The sequence below is a fragment of the Heteronotia binoei genome, chromosome 3, assembly GCF_032191835.1.
Source record: "Heteronotia binoei isolate CCM8104 ecotype False Entrance Well chromosome 3, APGP_CSIRO_Hbin_v1, whole genome shotgun sequence".
In the NCBI taxonomy this organism is placed as follows: Eukaryota; Metazoa; Chordata; class Lepidosauria; order Squamata; family Gekkonidae; genus Heteronotia; species Heteronotia binoei.
The window spans coordinates 170,726,938-170,743,887 of record NC_083225.1 but is presented as its reverse complement, the minus strand read 5'-3'; the positions used below and the strand labels follow the sequence as shown (position 1 = coordinate 170,743,887).

At 42.2% G+C, this 16,950-nt stretch overlaps 1 protein-coding gene across 1 annotated transcript; it reads right to left on the bottom strand.

Moving 5' to 3' along the window:
- Positions 1–215: 215 nt before the first annotated feature.
- LOC132569130 (collagenase 3-like) lies at positions 216–14,183 on the bottom strand. The gene is made up of 10 exons (XM_060235312.1): positions 14,058–14,183; positions 13,743–13,972; positions 11,546–11,694; positions 10,864–10,989; positions 9,242–9,403; positions 8,930–9,038; positions 8,433–8,566; positions 7,541–7,700; positions 4,760–4,863; positions 216–510 (listed from the first exon to the last, which is right to left on the bottom strand). Exons 1-10 carry the CDS (start codon positions 14,181–14,183, stop codon positions 410–412), a joined length of 1,401 nt encoding a protein of 466 aa, XP_060091295.1. The 3' UTR covers positions 216–409.
- Between the last annotated feature and the right edge of the window lie 2,767 nt (positions 14,184–16,950).

Genomic DNA, 16,950 nt, shown 5'->3' with positions numbered 1-16,950 from the left:
ATGCAAAACACAAATCCAGATGATAACACAACCAAGTATCTTCTCTTTGATGTCTTATCAGCATACATCACTGGAAACCCTCAGATCTTTTCTTCCATCTCAGATCACTGCATCACAAATGGCAATTTTATGAGATGATGTTCAATGGCCTGTATCTGGCCATAAATATCATGTTCTCTGCCAGAGGTACCTCAAATGAGCATGTTTCTATGCTTAATTCAGTTGTATATCCTTTGGTTCCTTCAACCAGAATAGATGTTGTCTCAATGTACAGTGGACTGGATATTGTTCTGATCCAAACTGTGCACAATTTGCCATGCTATCAGACATGCAACCATGCTTGCAGTCTTCTGTGTTTTGCTATATCTTTGGATGACGCAACTTCTGCATTAACAAAATTGTTTGTGACTTAACAGCCTAACACAGAGTTTGCTTGCAAAGTACGGGTGATTCCTTTATGGCAGATGCTGTATTCAAATTGGACCGACCCATGGAAGAAAAAAATGGAATCTGCAAGAAAGGGGACATGTTAGAAACTGTAACCCTAAGTGCAAAGTGATGGTTGTTAGGAGACCTTCTTTTGTAAATTTCATTCCTTGCTAACAGGTAATGATGGTCAACTGTTGTGTCTAGATACGATCATGTGACACCTTAAGGACTAACAAAACTTGCATAAACTTTCATAGGACAGAGCCCACTGATGGATGTAGTGAAGATGCTATCTCAATGGCCTTGACAGCTAAGCAATATAAATGACATACCCCACCATGCATTGATATCCAGAAAGACACCCCTGTACTGATTCCCAAGCCATGCACCCCTGGAATGTAATATTACAATGTAACCCTAGAATATTAATATGACACAGCAATGCCCATTTGAATTGGAATGGTCTTTCTTGCACATAAGGGAGAAAAATCCAATTCCTTCTAGGCCTCAGGCAGGCTGGAATGATGTCAAGTCTGAGTCACAGGCTGGACAGACATGGTGGCCAATGCTGAAAGCTTAAGAAGCATCCATCTTTCTGCTCCTGGAAATGAAGAATTCCAGGCCCAGAGAGGGACACTAGTGGGCAGAGCTGTAAAAGTTCCTTCACTCTTTTGGCAACCTTTTAAGTCCTGTTATCAAAACTTAAAGAAGTAAGGGTTACCAGGAACCCTGCATCACAAATAAATGGCTTGTATATATATATGTTCTGTTATTCTTCAGGGCAGGACAGAAAAAACACAAAGGCTAAAGGTTAAGTGGTCATCTTGTTGTGAATGTGTGGTATAACTGTAAACTGGTCTCATATTTTCTGCCAGGGAATGACTTTTAACAAAGTTTCTATTTTTCTATAATTATTGCTAAGGCTATCAAAGTCAACCAATCTCCTGAACACTTGATGGATGCCTATCCATGTTTGACACTAAGGGAGAAATCTATCACTTTTGGGGAGCTTCAAAGGAATCAGTTTGGAAAAACAGGGCCATAAAAAGTCATTTGGCCAGTGTAATTAAAATTCCTCCACTGGGGTAGGGATCTATGACACAATGATCTCTGATTGGATATTCCACATATGACACCCTGATTTTCCATTGGTGTGATACTCTGCTTCCTCATTGGGTAACTGAATTGCTTGATGTGACGTAATTTACCCTAGAAAACAGGCAACCCCACCTGTCAGGTTAGAGAAGAGAAGAGAAGAGAAGAGAAGAGAAGAGAAGAGAAGAGAAGAGAAGAGAAGAGAAGAGAAGAGAAGAGAAGAGAAGAGAAGAGAAGAGAAAACATTTCCATCCATGATTCTAGCAGACCAAATTTCCCGCACATTCTTTTAAATTTCTCCGCCTTCCTTTTTTTAACATTACCTTTCCCCTGCAAGTTAATATTAAAATCCCCCCCTATTATTTTAGTATAGGGTGAAAATTTTTCAAACTTCTGCAAAAATCTTTACAATACATTCAACTGATGCACATTAGGGAGATACAAAGAAGCTAAAGCCACCGGCTCTCCCTCCAAATGACCCTGTACAAAAATAAACCTTCCATCCTTATCTCTCATTACTTTATCTGCAACAAAATCTATTTTAGAATTAAATACTATTCCCACCCCTCTGCTCTTTGAGGAGCCTGGAGCAATAAATTTCTTACCTTTCCCAAATCCAGGGAAATTCATCTCTCTTTCCCCCCCATTATATACCTCCTGCAAGAACAGCACATCTGCTTTTAACTCTTGAATATATCTCCCAACTCTTGCCCGTTTCACTGGATTTCCTAGCCCTCTAACATTAAGAGTTGTACATATAACATTAACATTTTTTATCATATTATGCCTAACCATAGCTCTTCCCCATATCTCTTCTGTTCTCTACCAGCCTGGAATTCTAAACCCCAATCACCCTTAACCAACCCCACCTGATGTTGCTTATCTACCCTCCACCTACCCTCCATTACCAATTCTACCCATCCGAGAAAAATGCAATATGCCAATGCTCGTGGCATATTTCTTGTATAAAGAATTCTACCCAATATGCATTCACTCACCTTCTTACTCCATTCATACTCCACCCATTCACCCCTTAGGTCCCAATTATCCATCCATACCCCAATCACACCATCCAAACATACCAACATCATCCCAATCAGCCACCATCTACACATCTTCTTCCCAATCCTACCACTAAACACATCAGACATCCAGCTACCACTAACATCCATATTGGGGGGGGGGGGGGGAGAAAAAAGACATCTCTCCCACACTGTAAACTCAAAAAGAGCAACAGCAGCAATTAAAAAAAAAAACCAAAAAAACTGTTCATGTTGAGCTATTCCGGTCCTTCTATCTTCTTTCCTTCTTCCTTAATCCATCTTCCCTCAATCATTTCTTAGTCTTAGTCCTTTCCCTGAAGTCCCAAGTCTTTTTTTCCTCCTTTTTCTTCTTCTTCTGTTTCTGAGTGTTCCCCATTTGCTCTTCCAAACTATTTTCCCCTTCTGAGTCCCAGTCAGGGGAATGCTTGTAATCCTTAGGCAGCTGCAGTCCCACACGTTTAAATAGCTCCTCCATCTGCTTCTGATCTTCTGCAAACAGCTCTACTCCTTCATGCACCATTTTCAGAGCAAAGGGTGCCATTCTCCAGCTGTATTTCATTCCTTTATCCTGCAGCACCTTGGTAAACACTCTTAACTTTTTCTTCCTGTTGATTGTTTCCTGTGATAAATCTTCAAAAGCCAACACTTTTTTATCATTATACAGTAACTTATCTTGCCTATCCAAGGCCTTCATGCCTTTAAGCACCTGCTCCTTTAATGTATATTTTCCAAAACACATTATCACATCTCTCGGCCACCTCCACTCAGCTGTCTGCTTCCCAACTCGATGAATACAATCCAAATCTTCCCTTGAAATTCCTAAGTCTGGGAGCATTTCAGCCATCCATTTAATCACATTATCCATGTCCTCCGTTTCTGGAATATTTTTCAACCGCAAATTTGACCTTCTGGCCCGATTTTCCAAGTCCATCAGTTTATCTTTAAGGTATTTATTTTGCTTTTCCAACTGTCTGGACTGTTTTTGCAACAAGTTAATTTTCTTCTCATTTAGCTGCGCCATTTCCCATGCACTATTCACAGTCTCTGCCATGGCTTCAACGGCCTCAGCTAAATTAGTTATTTTTTCATCCACAATCTTTGATACTGCCTTAATAATGCTATTCTTGGCAGCTTCCACAGCCCTCTTAACTTCTAATTGAAAGTCTTTTGGTTTCATTACCTTATCTTCACTTTCAACTTCTGAGTCCGAGGTCGCCATTGCCGTTTCTCTCAGCACCAATTAGTTTTAACTTTAGCCTATGGCCAACTTCCAGACTCCCACTTCACAACTATCACCGACTTATTTTAAAGTCTTCAAGGCTTTGTTATTTTTATCACCAGAAGAAGGAATACTTAATTCCCTTTAGCATTCTACCGGGAGCTCAAACAAAACACGTCTTCCTCTCAGCTGAGCATGCCACGCCCCCCAAGAGAAGAGAAGAGAAGAGAAGAGAAGAGAAGAGAGAAGGAAAGGGAAAGAAAGGAAAGAAAAGGGAATTCCTCCATCCTCTCCTCCCTCCATCCCTTTCTACCCTCACCCCCGCCCCTTCTTCTCAAGAGAAATCTCCCTCCAGAGGCCTTGCATTTCTTCTGACTGAGCTGACCCTGCAAGATCCAGGTATTGTATAACCTTCCCCCATACATACTTATTCAGCTAATCTCTTGTATGCTTGAAATTGTTTGATTGGGATGTAACTATTTGAAACCCTGTACCTATAATAAAATCCATTATTAACCAAAGGATTTTCAGTGGTCTATCTCGGTAGACATTGACAGAGATCCCTGTTCACCTCACCTCTCGTAGACTCACCATTTTGAGCTAAGAAATATTAATATTCCCCAATAAAAAGGTAGTTGAGGTGTAACGGCATGGATAGGAGCTAAAGAAACTATGGTCTAGCCAGCAAAGGAGAAAGAAGTCTGAGTTTTGCTGCCTTAAGGGTATGGGGAACTACCATCTGTGTATGTGTCGGAGAGAAAGAATGACTACAAGACTATGCAAGTGTCTGTCTGCACATGAACGTTACACAAATCATGATCTGTTCTTTGTATATGTCTGAGTGATTGTTTCCCAACAAATATGCACATCCAGATCTTTGAGATTTTACCCACTGTCAACGAGGGCTTCAGTCCCAACAAATTCCCCCCTCACTGCAACAGAATAATCAGTTTCTTCTGTAGGAAAGTATTACCATTCTGTTGATATGTTGCATCAACCTTGTCCACAATTCCGGGAAATTCCTCCTTTGCTAATTTTGGATAACCATGATCCATAGACTGAAATCTCTCACTATAACTGGAATATTGAAATGAATGAGAAACATGGTATGAGTCTTGCATCATATTCTATGTAGTTTTCGGGAACTTCATAATGGGAAACAACTCCCTGCCCCCCCCCCCCAACAAACAGAGACAAACATAAGTAAAAAGGCTATTGATTAGTTTGAGCACCACTGTCATAATTGACAAGGAGGAGTTGATAGCATAAAAAATAAAATGCTGAGAGAGAGAGCGGTGAGGGAACAACTCCGATCTGTGAACAGACCATGTTTGTTAATAAATGTTAAACTGTTTCATCTTCAGTGTGCTTGGAGAGATATACAAGTACTTCATTCATTCATTCATTCATTCATTCACTTATACCCTACCTTCCTTGCCAAGAATCAAGATGGGTTACAAAATGTTTTTTGAAGATTAGATACCATAAGACATCTCATAAACAATGCAATAGGATTGCATGATATTCCATAATGAAGAAAGTGAATTTAAAAGGTCGAAGATGATGCAGTAAAAGCAAGGTGATACAGACAATAAATATTACAAGAGACTAAAAGTCAGTTCCCTTATTAACATGTCCTCCTGAGCTGTTCTATATAATACAGTTACACAGGGCTTTTTTGAGCAGGAGTGCACAGGAACGCAGTTCTGGCTGCCTAGGCTTCAGGGGGTGTGGCCTAATACGCAAATGAGTTCTTGCTGGGCTTTTTTACAAAAAAGTGCTGAAGTTACATCTAGAATAGAACATTTCTGTTTTACACATTCTGTAAGCCATATAGGTGTAGGAATCTGCTTGAATTTTTCTCAAGCAGTTTGTTTTCTCAAGACAGAGCCATTACTGAAAAAGCAAGTTTATGGGCCATTGCTAATCCCTTAAGATAGTTCTTGTCCCTCTGTAGAGTAGGCTGTGACCTCAGGGCTAGATGACTGTAAAGTATTCTGCTTGGGTCTCCACTTAAATTCATCTTGGAAACTCCAGTTGGCACAAATCGCTACAGCAAGGTTGTTATCAGAAGTGAAGAGGAGCATGCATATCACACCCCTTCTGCAGTCACTCTATTAGTTACCGAATTAGAGCAAAGACTGGTGTATATTTCTGTATGAAATGATCCAGTGCTTTGCTGTTTTCACACATGTTGAATAATGCATTTGCCATGCACTGTAGCTAGGGGTTGCTTTTGTAGAAAATTAGGTGGTGGAGCTCATCAGCATATGCCGTCGACGCCCCCCCCCAATCAAAAGCAACCTGATGCAAGAAAGGATATCTCAGAGTGAGTGAGGCCTGCTTGGGCTGGCTAGAGATCCAGCCAGCCCAAGCAGGCATCACTCTCCTGGGGCTCTCCTGAGCCCTCCCTCCCCCACAGTCAAAAGACCAGCAAACCACCTGCTGCCCATAATCACATAAGAAGTGGAGAAAAGGTGGTGTGGGCTTCTCCAGAGGTTAATGAGGACTGCTGAGGGTGTGGCAAAGCTCCTGGTGGCCGGCTGGCTGCCCACTCTCCTAATTCAGGGAATGTTGTGCAGCTGCACCTACTATCCAATGGACAAGGTAGGTGGGGAGGAAGAGGGGGAACCCTCAGAAAGCTTCAGGAGCTGTGCTCCTGTGAGCTCTTGTTGAATCTAAGGCCTGATTGTAGCAATCACTTGCAACTAGATTCTCCTGTGGGAAGGCTTTTCTGCATTCTCAGTTTCCTCACTTGTGAGTTCCTGTTGCTGGGTTGTTGTTGCTGTTTTTCTGTTTTGCATGTTTTTTGCTCCCTTTAGTAGTCAATTCAATATTCTATATCTTTATGTCCAGTGCATTTCACGGCAGATTTAAACTGCAGGTTTTTATGCCAGACGTACAGTGATGTCATATCAAGTCAACTACTTGAAAGAGCAAAACGTGTGGAAAAGGGAAAAAATGCAAGAAGTAACAAGGAAAGAAAATGAGAATGCACAGGGGTGGAATTCTAACAGGAGCTCCTTTGCATATTAGGCCACACACCCCTGATGTAGCCAATCCTCCAAGAGTTTACAAGGCTCTTTTTTTGTAAGCTCTTGGAGGATTGGCTACATCGGGGTGTGTAGCCTAATATGCAAAAGAGCTCCTGCTAGAATTCCACCCCAGAGAATGCAATATGTGCACAAAAAGAGTTTACAGTGTTGGACTGATGACCAAATGTTTGAAACATTAATTCCCAATACACTTGTTACAGAGCCATTGCTGGCACTGATAACAGGGCACCTAAGGAAAGAGAATGCAATAGATTAGAAGCTGCCACAATTTTTGTGGTTCTCAAATGATGTCATTGCAGTGCCAGACTGCCCAGCCATGAGCCACTTAAAATGAATATGCCTTGTAAGGAGAAAATAAAGCTAAATCAGTAATTCAAAGGCAAATTGTGACAGCAAGTTTCAGGAACGAAGGGCAACTGGCCAATGTTGGGGTAAAGGAAGCCTGGAACAGATTTACCTTGCGAAAGATCCATGGAGAGAGATCTGAGCTCCACATAAACCACAGAATCATGAGCAACGCCACACAAAGTGCTGTGACGGACTGTAAACAGACTGTGCCATCATGACGGAGAAAGAGCTGCTACTGGGTTCAGACCTTTTAAAGTACATCTGGCAAACATTTATGAACTTTTATCGCAAGACGTTCGTGGACACAGATTAAATGAGCCACATCCTTTATATGCCCACTTCCTTCCTACCTCCATAGCTCATCTCCAGAGAAAAACTTTGTCTTTCCACTCTTCACATCATGAAATGCGGCATCTATCTTTTCCACACTGCTTGGGAGTCCAAGCTCATACAGCTTCTTGGGATATCCAGAAAGTGTATCATAGCCTTTCACAGCCCAAAATCCATTCCCTGTAGAAAACAAATGTTATTAAATAAAATAAATAAGGAATTCATGTAATGACAATAAAATTAAACAATTATAAAGTAGGGCTTGACATAGCAGTTTCTCCCCAGTTCTGCTCCCCAAGATTGTTTTGTTAAAGGCTACCACACAGAGCATGGAAGGAAATAAAAGTAGAAAAGCTACCAGTTTTTCTTCACTAGAGGGAACTCTGAGGCTCTTCTCATTGTATAGAAACATAGAACTCTAAGGGATCTCAAGGACCACCTAGTTGAACCCCCTGAAAAATGCAGGAAATGTATAACTACCTCCCACCCCACTCCCCTTTTCCTGTGACCCCTGCAAAAAAAAGCAAAAAACCTCCAGGTTCTGCCTCTTCTGGGGCTTAACATGGGAAGTGTTACTATGGGTGCTTTTTAATGGGTATTCCTAACCTAGACCTCTTATACGCAGCCCTGAACAGAACTCCATATTTTGGACAACTTAAGACAGATGATAAAATAGCTACAGGCAGAGGTGGAATTCTAGCAGGAGCTCCTTTGCATATTAGGCCACACCCCCTGATGTCACCAATCCTCCAAGAGCTTACAAAAAAGAGCCTTGTAAGCTCTTGGAGGATTGGCAGCATCAGGGGTGCGTGGCCTAATAGGCAAAGGAGCTCCTGCTAGAATTCCATCCTTGGCTACAGGCAGCATTAATGCATGTGGAAAGGCTCATATGAAAGACGTGGCAGTGTTCACCTCTGAATAAGAAGATAAGGTCCTCCTCTGGAAGGCTGTAAGCAGCATCAACTTGGTCTGGAACTCCAGGCCAAAGTGAACGAATGACAACCCAACCTTTACTGGACATCTGAGAATCATGATGCCACATGAATCTGGTCGAGAAAGGAAACATAGCAATGACTGTCTTGGGGAGAACTAGTAATTCAGAATTCAGAACTAGTAATTCAGCCAAAATAACTGAAGAAATTAAAGGCAAGAGCAAAGGATTTTTATTGAAACACAGACGAGCTTGGATGATGGGAATAATTCCCTGTCATGATTCATGGAAGGTTTGCAGGGGAAAACAGAAAGGGGGAAATCACAGTTGCTGTGACTGTTGTAAGACTGACACAATGCAGCATAGGATTGCAGTGCAGATCTCCCCTGCATAGCATTTATTTAATAATTATTACAGAAGAGGGATGGTTAGATATTTCAAAAATTGCAGCTGGAAAATGCCTCTATAAGTTTCTTGCCTGTCCTTGAATATTATTTTCTTCCCATATATTTCTGTGATAGCATCTGCAGAGAAGTTTGGGTCACACCTTCTTGGAGTTTCAGCAGCGGCCATTCTTGTTTGTGGACCTGCAAAAATGGACAGCCATTGGTTACCTCTAGTTCCCTGTTCATTGTCAAGCTTCTGGCTCATCTCTGCAATTCTGTCTGCCAGTACCTAGCCACCTCTTTGACTGAGAATATTAGCAGGCACACCTGGGTGAATGCACAGAATCATGTGAGAACTAAGCCGTGATTTTTAGGAATTGCAGCTTTATGTATGAGTAGGATACCATAAAGATCCTGGATGCCTTCCACATCATCTTCAGGAAGGAGAAAGTCCTTTGAGCCACTGTAGGTGTAAAGGGGGTACATCAGGGCTCTGGGATTGCTGGAGTGTTGTAGTCCCAAAGAATGGCCAAATTCATGGGCTGCAACTGCAAACAAATTAAAAGCTGGAAAAGAACAGAACCAATTGAGTTAGCAACCGATGCTTTAGAGCAGGGGTGGCCAACGGTAGCTCTCCAGATTTTTTTGCCTACAACTCCCATCAGCCCCAGGTCAGCATAGCCAATGGCTGGGGCTGATGGGAGTTGTAGGCAAAAAACATCTGGAGAGCTACCATTGGCCACACCTGCTTTAGAGTCCTCAGACCTCAGCATCACTTAGAAGCTAGGTTCCTACTCTACCTGCCATGAAAATAAGATTTGTGTTTCCCCTCTTTGCTTTACTTATGAGTAAGCATGCCAGCTTATCTGGCATGCTGAGTATAGTTACACTGAGTATAGCTACACTGAATGTCTGCTGTCCCTAATGTTTTAAATGGTTTAATATTTTAAATGGTTTAATGTTTTAAAACTTAAATGTATTATTATTCTAATGTTTTATGCTTAAATGTTATTTATGCCAGATTTCTGTGAGCCGCCCTGAGCCACTTGTTGGGAAGGGCGGGATATAAATCATAAAATAAATAAATAAATAAATAAATAAATAAATAAATAAATAAATAAAATATCTTGACAGGCCTATTAATGTATCCACTATTTTTTGTATTTAGGCTGCAAAGTAGTATAGAAACAGTATGGAGACATATCTTTAAGTGATATTAACCACAACAGAAAGGTTCTGGAGTAGGGAGAAACAGGACTACCAACTTGTAAACTGATCCCTCTAGTTGTTCCTTTTATATCAGTTTGGTCTACAAGCAATTATCTGTTGATGTCATCTAGCTAAGCTTCAGCTGCCCATTTCCATTCATTTCCCACTCATTGAAGAGACTAGGGATAGGCACAAACCGCGTTTTGTGGTTCGGTTCATGGTTCATGGCTGAACCATGAACTGAACCACAAACCCAAACACCAGTTCACAAACAGAACTGGTTGTATTGGTTCATAAGCAATTTACAGTTTAAACATATGCTTTCTGCTTCCCATTGCTTTTTGCGGGGAGCAGATGCTGACATATTCGCTGGTATGCTCTGGATTTGTGAGGCTTAATGATAGTACACTGACTTGTGCTAACTATTTACATTTATTTACAAATATGCAAGTTTATAGTTGTTCTGGTATACACTCTGACAAAGTGCTTCGCCAGACACCACATTTGAGAGCAGAGAAACACTGTACAAGCTTTTCCCAGTTATATACATATAGCTATACACAAGCACCAATCAGCACACAGTGCTGAGTCATCCTGCAGAGGCACAAGTACTCTGGACAGAACCGGTAGGCACCTGCTAAGGGAAGCTGTCAGGAACTGTCACAGATCATGAACTGTCATTTGCATTAGACTCCATATACTAGCAAGTATATGCTGACACTCCCCCTAAGACTTAGGCGATGAGTCCCAACCACACCTCCCTGCTTGCTCTTTATTGCTGGAGATTCTACAAATACAAAGAACTGTGTATCACCACCTCTGGAATCACTGGTCCAGGTTTCATCATCATCAAAGTGGACATCTCCACCAATATTGTCACCAGGAGGGAAAGCATGAGCCAGCTGGCCTAATGGTCCATCAAATGGAAAAAAATCCCCATGTTCTAAAAAATAAAAAAAAAAATTAAATCACCAGAAGAATCAACTGTTACAAATAATGCAATGTTTATGATAATATTATGCTTTTCTCACCCAAGGGGACCCAAAACAGTTTATAGAATCATTCTCCCCAGGGCTTTTTTTTGTAAAAGGAATTCTTTTGCATATTAGGCCTCATCTCCTGATGTAGCCAATCCTCTAAGAGCTTACAGGGCTCTTAGTACAGGACCTACTGTAAGCTCCAGGAGGACTGACTACCTGGGAGGTGGCCTAATATGCAAAGGAGTTCCTGCTACAAAAAAAAGCCCTGATTCTCCCTGTAAAACAAGTTAGGTGGATAGAGAGATTGACTGGCCCCAAGAGCACCCAAAAATCTTCTGCAACAGAGCAGGGATCTAAACATGGGTCTATCAGATTCTGCTTCAGCACTCTAACCACAACACCATGCTGCCTCATCAGTATGCTAACTTTAAAGTTGATGTCAGAAAATCTGATCCATAATTTTAGGCTATGGGATTTTGTAGAGTAATCATGGCAAGAACACATCCTGCCTTCAGCCACCTTTCTTTCCAAAAGAGATCACAATGTCAGCTGTGTCGTGTGAGAGCCTGGTGAAACGAAGAGGGGTGACGTCGCTCCATATTTGGAATGCCTCTCGTACAGCTTGGTCTGTTTCTTCACGACTCAGGTCCAGAGTATAGTTTGCAATTCTGCTTAAAAAAGAGATACCAATTTACTAAACTTTCCTGGATTGTTTTGTGGTAGAGCAGGGGTGGCCAACTGTAGCTACCGCAGGCCACCCCTGTGGTAGATTATTCAAGTTGGAAGGGGGGAACCTCACTCCCCCCCTCCAATTATTTATCTAAGAATGTTAAGCGCAACATTCTGACCATGCCCTGAATTACTAAGATGCACGAGACTGGCAAGCGCTATACAGAGGTTTACAATTTGCTTGCCGTCCCACAAGGAAATGTGAGCAACACATGCCACAGGCTATTAATAACGGTACATAATAACATGAATTATTTATAAACTGCTTTAAAAGTCAGATGCATTACAGTCAAAATCCAAAGATGTCAATAAAGTTTAAAATCAATGCGACAACTGAGTAACTCTTGTTATTCTTTAAAAAGAAAAGCAAGAGGGCTGTTAAAGTTGAATTACTACAACCAATTTAAAAATCCATGTCTCCCCTTAAGAAAAAAAAAAGTATGGATACTGCATATTATTCCATGTTGACTCCTAAAGGGATTCCTGTTTCTTGTTTGGCTCAGTTCATTAATTTATAACATGCATACATACAAACAGACACACCTATAGACACCACGGATCCCATGAACATTCCCTCTAACTCTTCAGTTAACACTGCAACTGGACAGTTCTTTTGATGTGTTTAGCACCTCTGAAGCCCAGCTGTTATAAGACCAAAGCCCACCTGTCTTAATAAAGTACGATGTGAATCAGTGGGGAGTGGATGGTGGCAGACTGGGAAGCTGAAATGGTCCAGGAAATAGTTAAGAAGTGGCCTGGGGGATGGTGTCACCTACTGCCTGCTCATGTGCTGCTCCTGGGCAGCAGTGTCTTGCAAGGAGGCAACGGGGAGCCTCTGTCCAACATCACCACTGCTGGCAAGTGTTGATGCTTACATGTATGCGGGGCTCTTTTTTGTAGAAAAAGCCCAGCAGGAACTCATTTGCATATTAGGCCACACCCCTGGCATCACTATTGTTTCACAAAGGGTTTTGGGGTAGAGAAAGATCAGCGGGAACTCATTTGCATATTAGGCCACACACCCTGATGCCAAGCCAGCTGGAACTGTGTTCCTGTGCATTCCTATTAACGAAAAAGCCCTGAATGTATGGTTTTACATCTGTGGATCATGGCCACAGTTTCTTTTCAGGGGCACTCTTGTATGCCTAACTTTCTCTAGATTGCAGCCTGTAAGAATTACCGTGAAGTTACTAATACTGTCTTAAATAGGGATGCACCCTTCTAAGCTCATGGAAGGTGAATAGCACTGTACATTTCATAATGTGGTTCATACCAGAAGTTCAGCAGCACCTTAAAGACTAACAGCATTGATTCCAGTATGAGCTTTTATTCGACAGCACTCACTTCTTCTAGAATAAATATTGTTAGTCTTTAAGGTGCCCCTAAGCTTCCATTTTGTTTTACTGTAATAGACTAACATGGCTAGGGTTGCCAACTCCAGGGTACAAAATTCTTGGAGTTTTTGGAGGAGGGACACTGACCAAAGCAGAGTTTGGGAAGGGGAGTGACGTCAGCAGAGTATAATTCCATCTACAGTCAGGCCTCAAAGCTGCCATTTTCTCCACGGGAATGCACCTCTGTCGTCTGGAGATCAATTGTAATTCTGAGAAATCTCCAGGCCCCACCTGGAGGTTAGAAAGCCTATATAAGTAATGACAGTTGTTTCTTGATGTCTACTGCTTTCTCTTCCAGACTCATTGAAAGGTTGGCAACCCTAGATACTCTGCTGGCATTTCATAACATGGCTCTGGGCCAGGTTGACTCAAGCTGCAGTTGCTTTATGATGGATTCCTCCAATAAAATTGCTGATGTAGCACTTATACCAAAGAATCCAACCTTCATTTCAGAAACAGCATCGGTATTCGGGATTTTGAGTTTCTGAAACTCAGCTGGGGCAGGGGAGTACTTATAAGTGTGGGCAAGAGGTGTTTGCAATAATGTCATCTCCATGTACAACTGCAAAAAAGGAAAAAGAATGAGCATTTACCTGTATGTCAAGTTCCATGTTGGCCATTTCATTTTCCTGGGGAAGAAGCTATAACCTGCCATGTCAGGGACACCACACCGTGGTCGTTTCATCAGCTCAAGGGTCTCTGTGTCCAGCTGTCTGGTAGCGTTCAGGCCAAAAAATGACTGCATTTGACCAAGCTGATATGGCAGAGAGTCTGTGCTCCTTTTCCAAACTGGTCCTGAAGTATAGTAGGCATCCAGATAGCTCTGAAGACACACAGGGAAGAGAACCATTACAGAAAAGCAACATGAAGAAACGCTAAAGGGAATGGATGCACATGGAAGTAGATACCTCTGCAAACAGTAGATCATCAACCGGAGGGGCATCAAGTTCCGATGTTGCATTCTTGGGAAGTGGTAAAGGCAAGCCAAGAATGAGAGCACCAGATAGGAAGACTACGGAAATAAGATGCTTCATCTTTGCTGTTCTGAACACATTCACACTGGGCTGGTGCTTCTGCCACGGAGAAGCTGGTGCTTCTGTTTTATAATGTAGGCAGCTAAAGAATTGACTCATCTCTTATCTGAAACATAACAGCGCAGCCTTCTTCCTACTCAAGGGCAAAAGATTTTTGCATCATACTGTTTATACACCCTCCACAAAAATACCAATGTCTTAATTGAACAAATCCAGTTGCTAACACTAGAGCTTCCCCACAATACCCGCATGCAAAATAAATAATTTCATTTAGGTTTAAGGACTGTTTCCCTGTTTTTAAAAAGCAATGTCTTTATGCTGCCAAAGATGATCTAGTTAAACCATTTCATCTGGGGTTCTCCCTGCCTTGAATTATGGACTGCACACAAGCACACACGTGCACACACACATGTGCTAAAGGCCTGATGCATGAACACACATGAAGCTGCCTAACACTGAATCAGACCATTGGTCTATCAATGTCAGCACTGTTGATTCAGACTGGCAATGGCTCTACAGGGTCTTAAGCAGATGCCTTTCACATCACCTAATGCTTGATCCTTTAAAAAAAAAAAAAATGGAGATGCTGGGGATTGAACTCAGGACCTTCTGCGTACCAAGCAGAAGCTCTGGTACTGAGCCATGGCCCTTATCCACTGACAATGGTCACTTCTGTGCAGACTTATTGTTGCAGCTTGGTTTATTATCTACATTGTATTTTCCCCTAGGCCCAGCCTCATTTGCTAGTCTTTGCTGTGCTGGTTCCCAGCCAGCTTTGCCCTATGTTTTTCCCCCCAGACCATCTTTGGATTGATGTTATGGAACAAGAAAGGAAGCAGCACCAGGCACTCTTGGTTGAAATTAAATCAAAAGCATTTCTGGCTCAACATTAGGAAGAACTTCCTGACAGTCAGAGTGGTTCCTCAGTGGAACAGGCTTCAGTGGGAGGTGGTGGGGTCTCTTTCCTTGGAGGTTTTTAAGCAGAGGCTAGATGACTTTTTGACAGCAATGCCAACTTTGCGAACTTAGGCAGATCATGAGAAGGAGGGTAGAGGGAGTTTCTTGCATTGTGCAGGGGGTTCGACTATATGACCCTGGAGGTCCCTTCCAACTCTATGATTCTATGATTCTTGCTCCAGAAATAAGGTAAAAAGAGGAAGTGGGGTGAGGTGAGAGACAGTGACCAATTTCCCACTAAACTTAGGCCGCTCTCACTCTCCTCTTCTGCACGGGGCTGCTGCTGGATTTTGCAAAAACTGTCTCGGACCAGCGAGTTGCTCCACCTCTCTTCAAGTTCCCTCCGCAGCAGGCAGGATCCTGTGAAAACCAGTTTCTGTCTGCTCTGGAGGGAACTTGAAAAGCGGTGGGGCAACTCTTCAGCTTGGGGCAGCTTGTGCGAAATCTAGCAGCAGTCCCACAGGGAAAAAGAGCAACAAGACCGAAACAAGGTGAATGGGAAATTGGTCAGTTGGTAGCCAGAAAGACATTTTCTTAACTTTTTAAACGTTCAAATGTACACTAAAAATTTTTTTCATGAAATTAAAAAAAGTGTCAAAGCCTTGTCTGTGAAAGATTCCTCTTTGAGGCATGAAATAACATAGAGATTTGAGGTGCCTTAGAAACTGAGCTATCTTATTGTCTTGTTGATTTGGAAATACTTACATTCCATCTTTCCGCAGTGGTCTCCGTGGCTTAAAATGTCATAAACAATTAAAAATCAAAACTGAAAAAACAATAATGGATTGGATTCAGCATAAGGGTAGTCACATCTGAGGTACAGCATTTCTTTTGGAAGAAGGTGGGAGAGCAATTTCCATTGATTTCCACTTCCTGCTGCAGATCTTTGTACCCTCTGCACCACACAGTTCTTCAGGGTTCCTTGACCTTCAGGAATAGGACTTCTGGGAGCACTAGGCATTCCAGCTGGAGTGGGAAGGTGGGGGCATCCTGCCCCACTAGCTGCTCCATAGGGGGGAGTTTGGATGGTGATGGCAAGTACTGTTGAGTTGCAGCAAACTTATGGTAACACTGTAGGGCTCACAAGGCAAGAGATGCATAGCAGCAATTTGCTATTGCCTGCCTTTCCATAGCAACCTGGGAATTCCTTGGTGGTCTCCTATCTGAGATATTAACAAGGGTCAATCCAGTTTAGCTTCTGAGAGCTAACAAAATTGGGCCAGCCTGGGCCATCCAGGTCAAGTCTGGTAGGCTGACAAAAACAACTTCATCGACCACCAAAATCCTTCCCTAAAGGCTGATAACAAAGCTGCTGGATGCGCTTCCTCAAACAGCCTGCTCAAGACTTTAAAGGCTTGAGGTGATTGTGTGGAGACACATGAAGAAAGTGATGAAAGGCTGCAAAGACTGGCAAAAATGGTGCACAGGTTCCTACAAAGAGGAAGACAGTTCATCAGGTATGCATTCCCCGGGTTACGAAAGTCTTTAACAATAAGCAACAGCACCTTGATAGGAGCCCAGAAACAGCAAGGTCAACGTGTGTCTTCTGCCCAATACTCCCTCTAACCTGCGGAGCCTTGTGAGCAAAAATTCTACTTGGTGAGCTACCGGCGTGAAAGTTGTGAGCGACTGCATCAATTAGCTTGCTTCTGCCCATGAAATCAATAATTCTTTTAAAATACTTTATCTTTGTCTGGATTGTGCCTGTTGCAGATTGTAATCTAGCAAAGACCCAGACTGGAGATCAATACTTAAAAAAAAAAAAAAAAAGCTCAATGTGATATGACAAAAGCACCATTGCCTGTAAGGT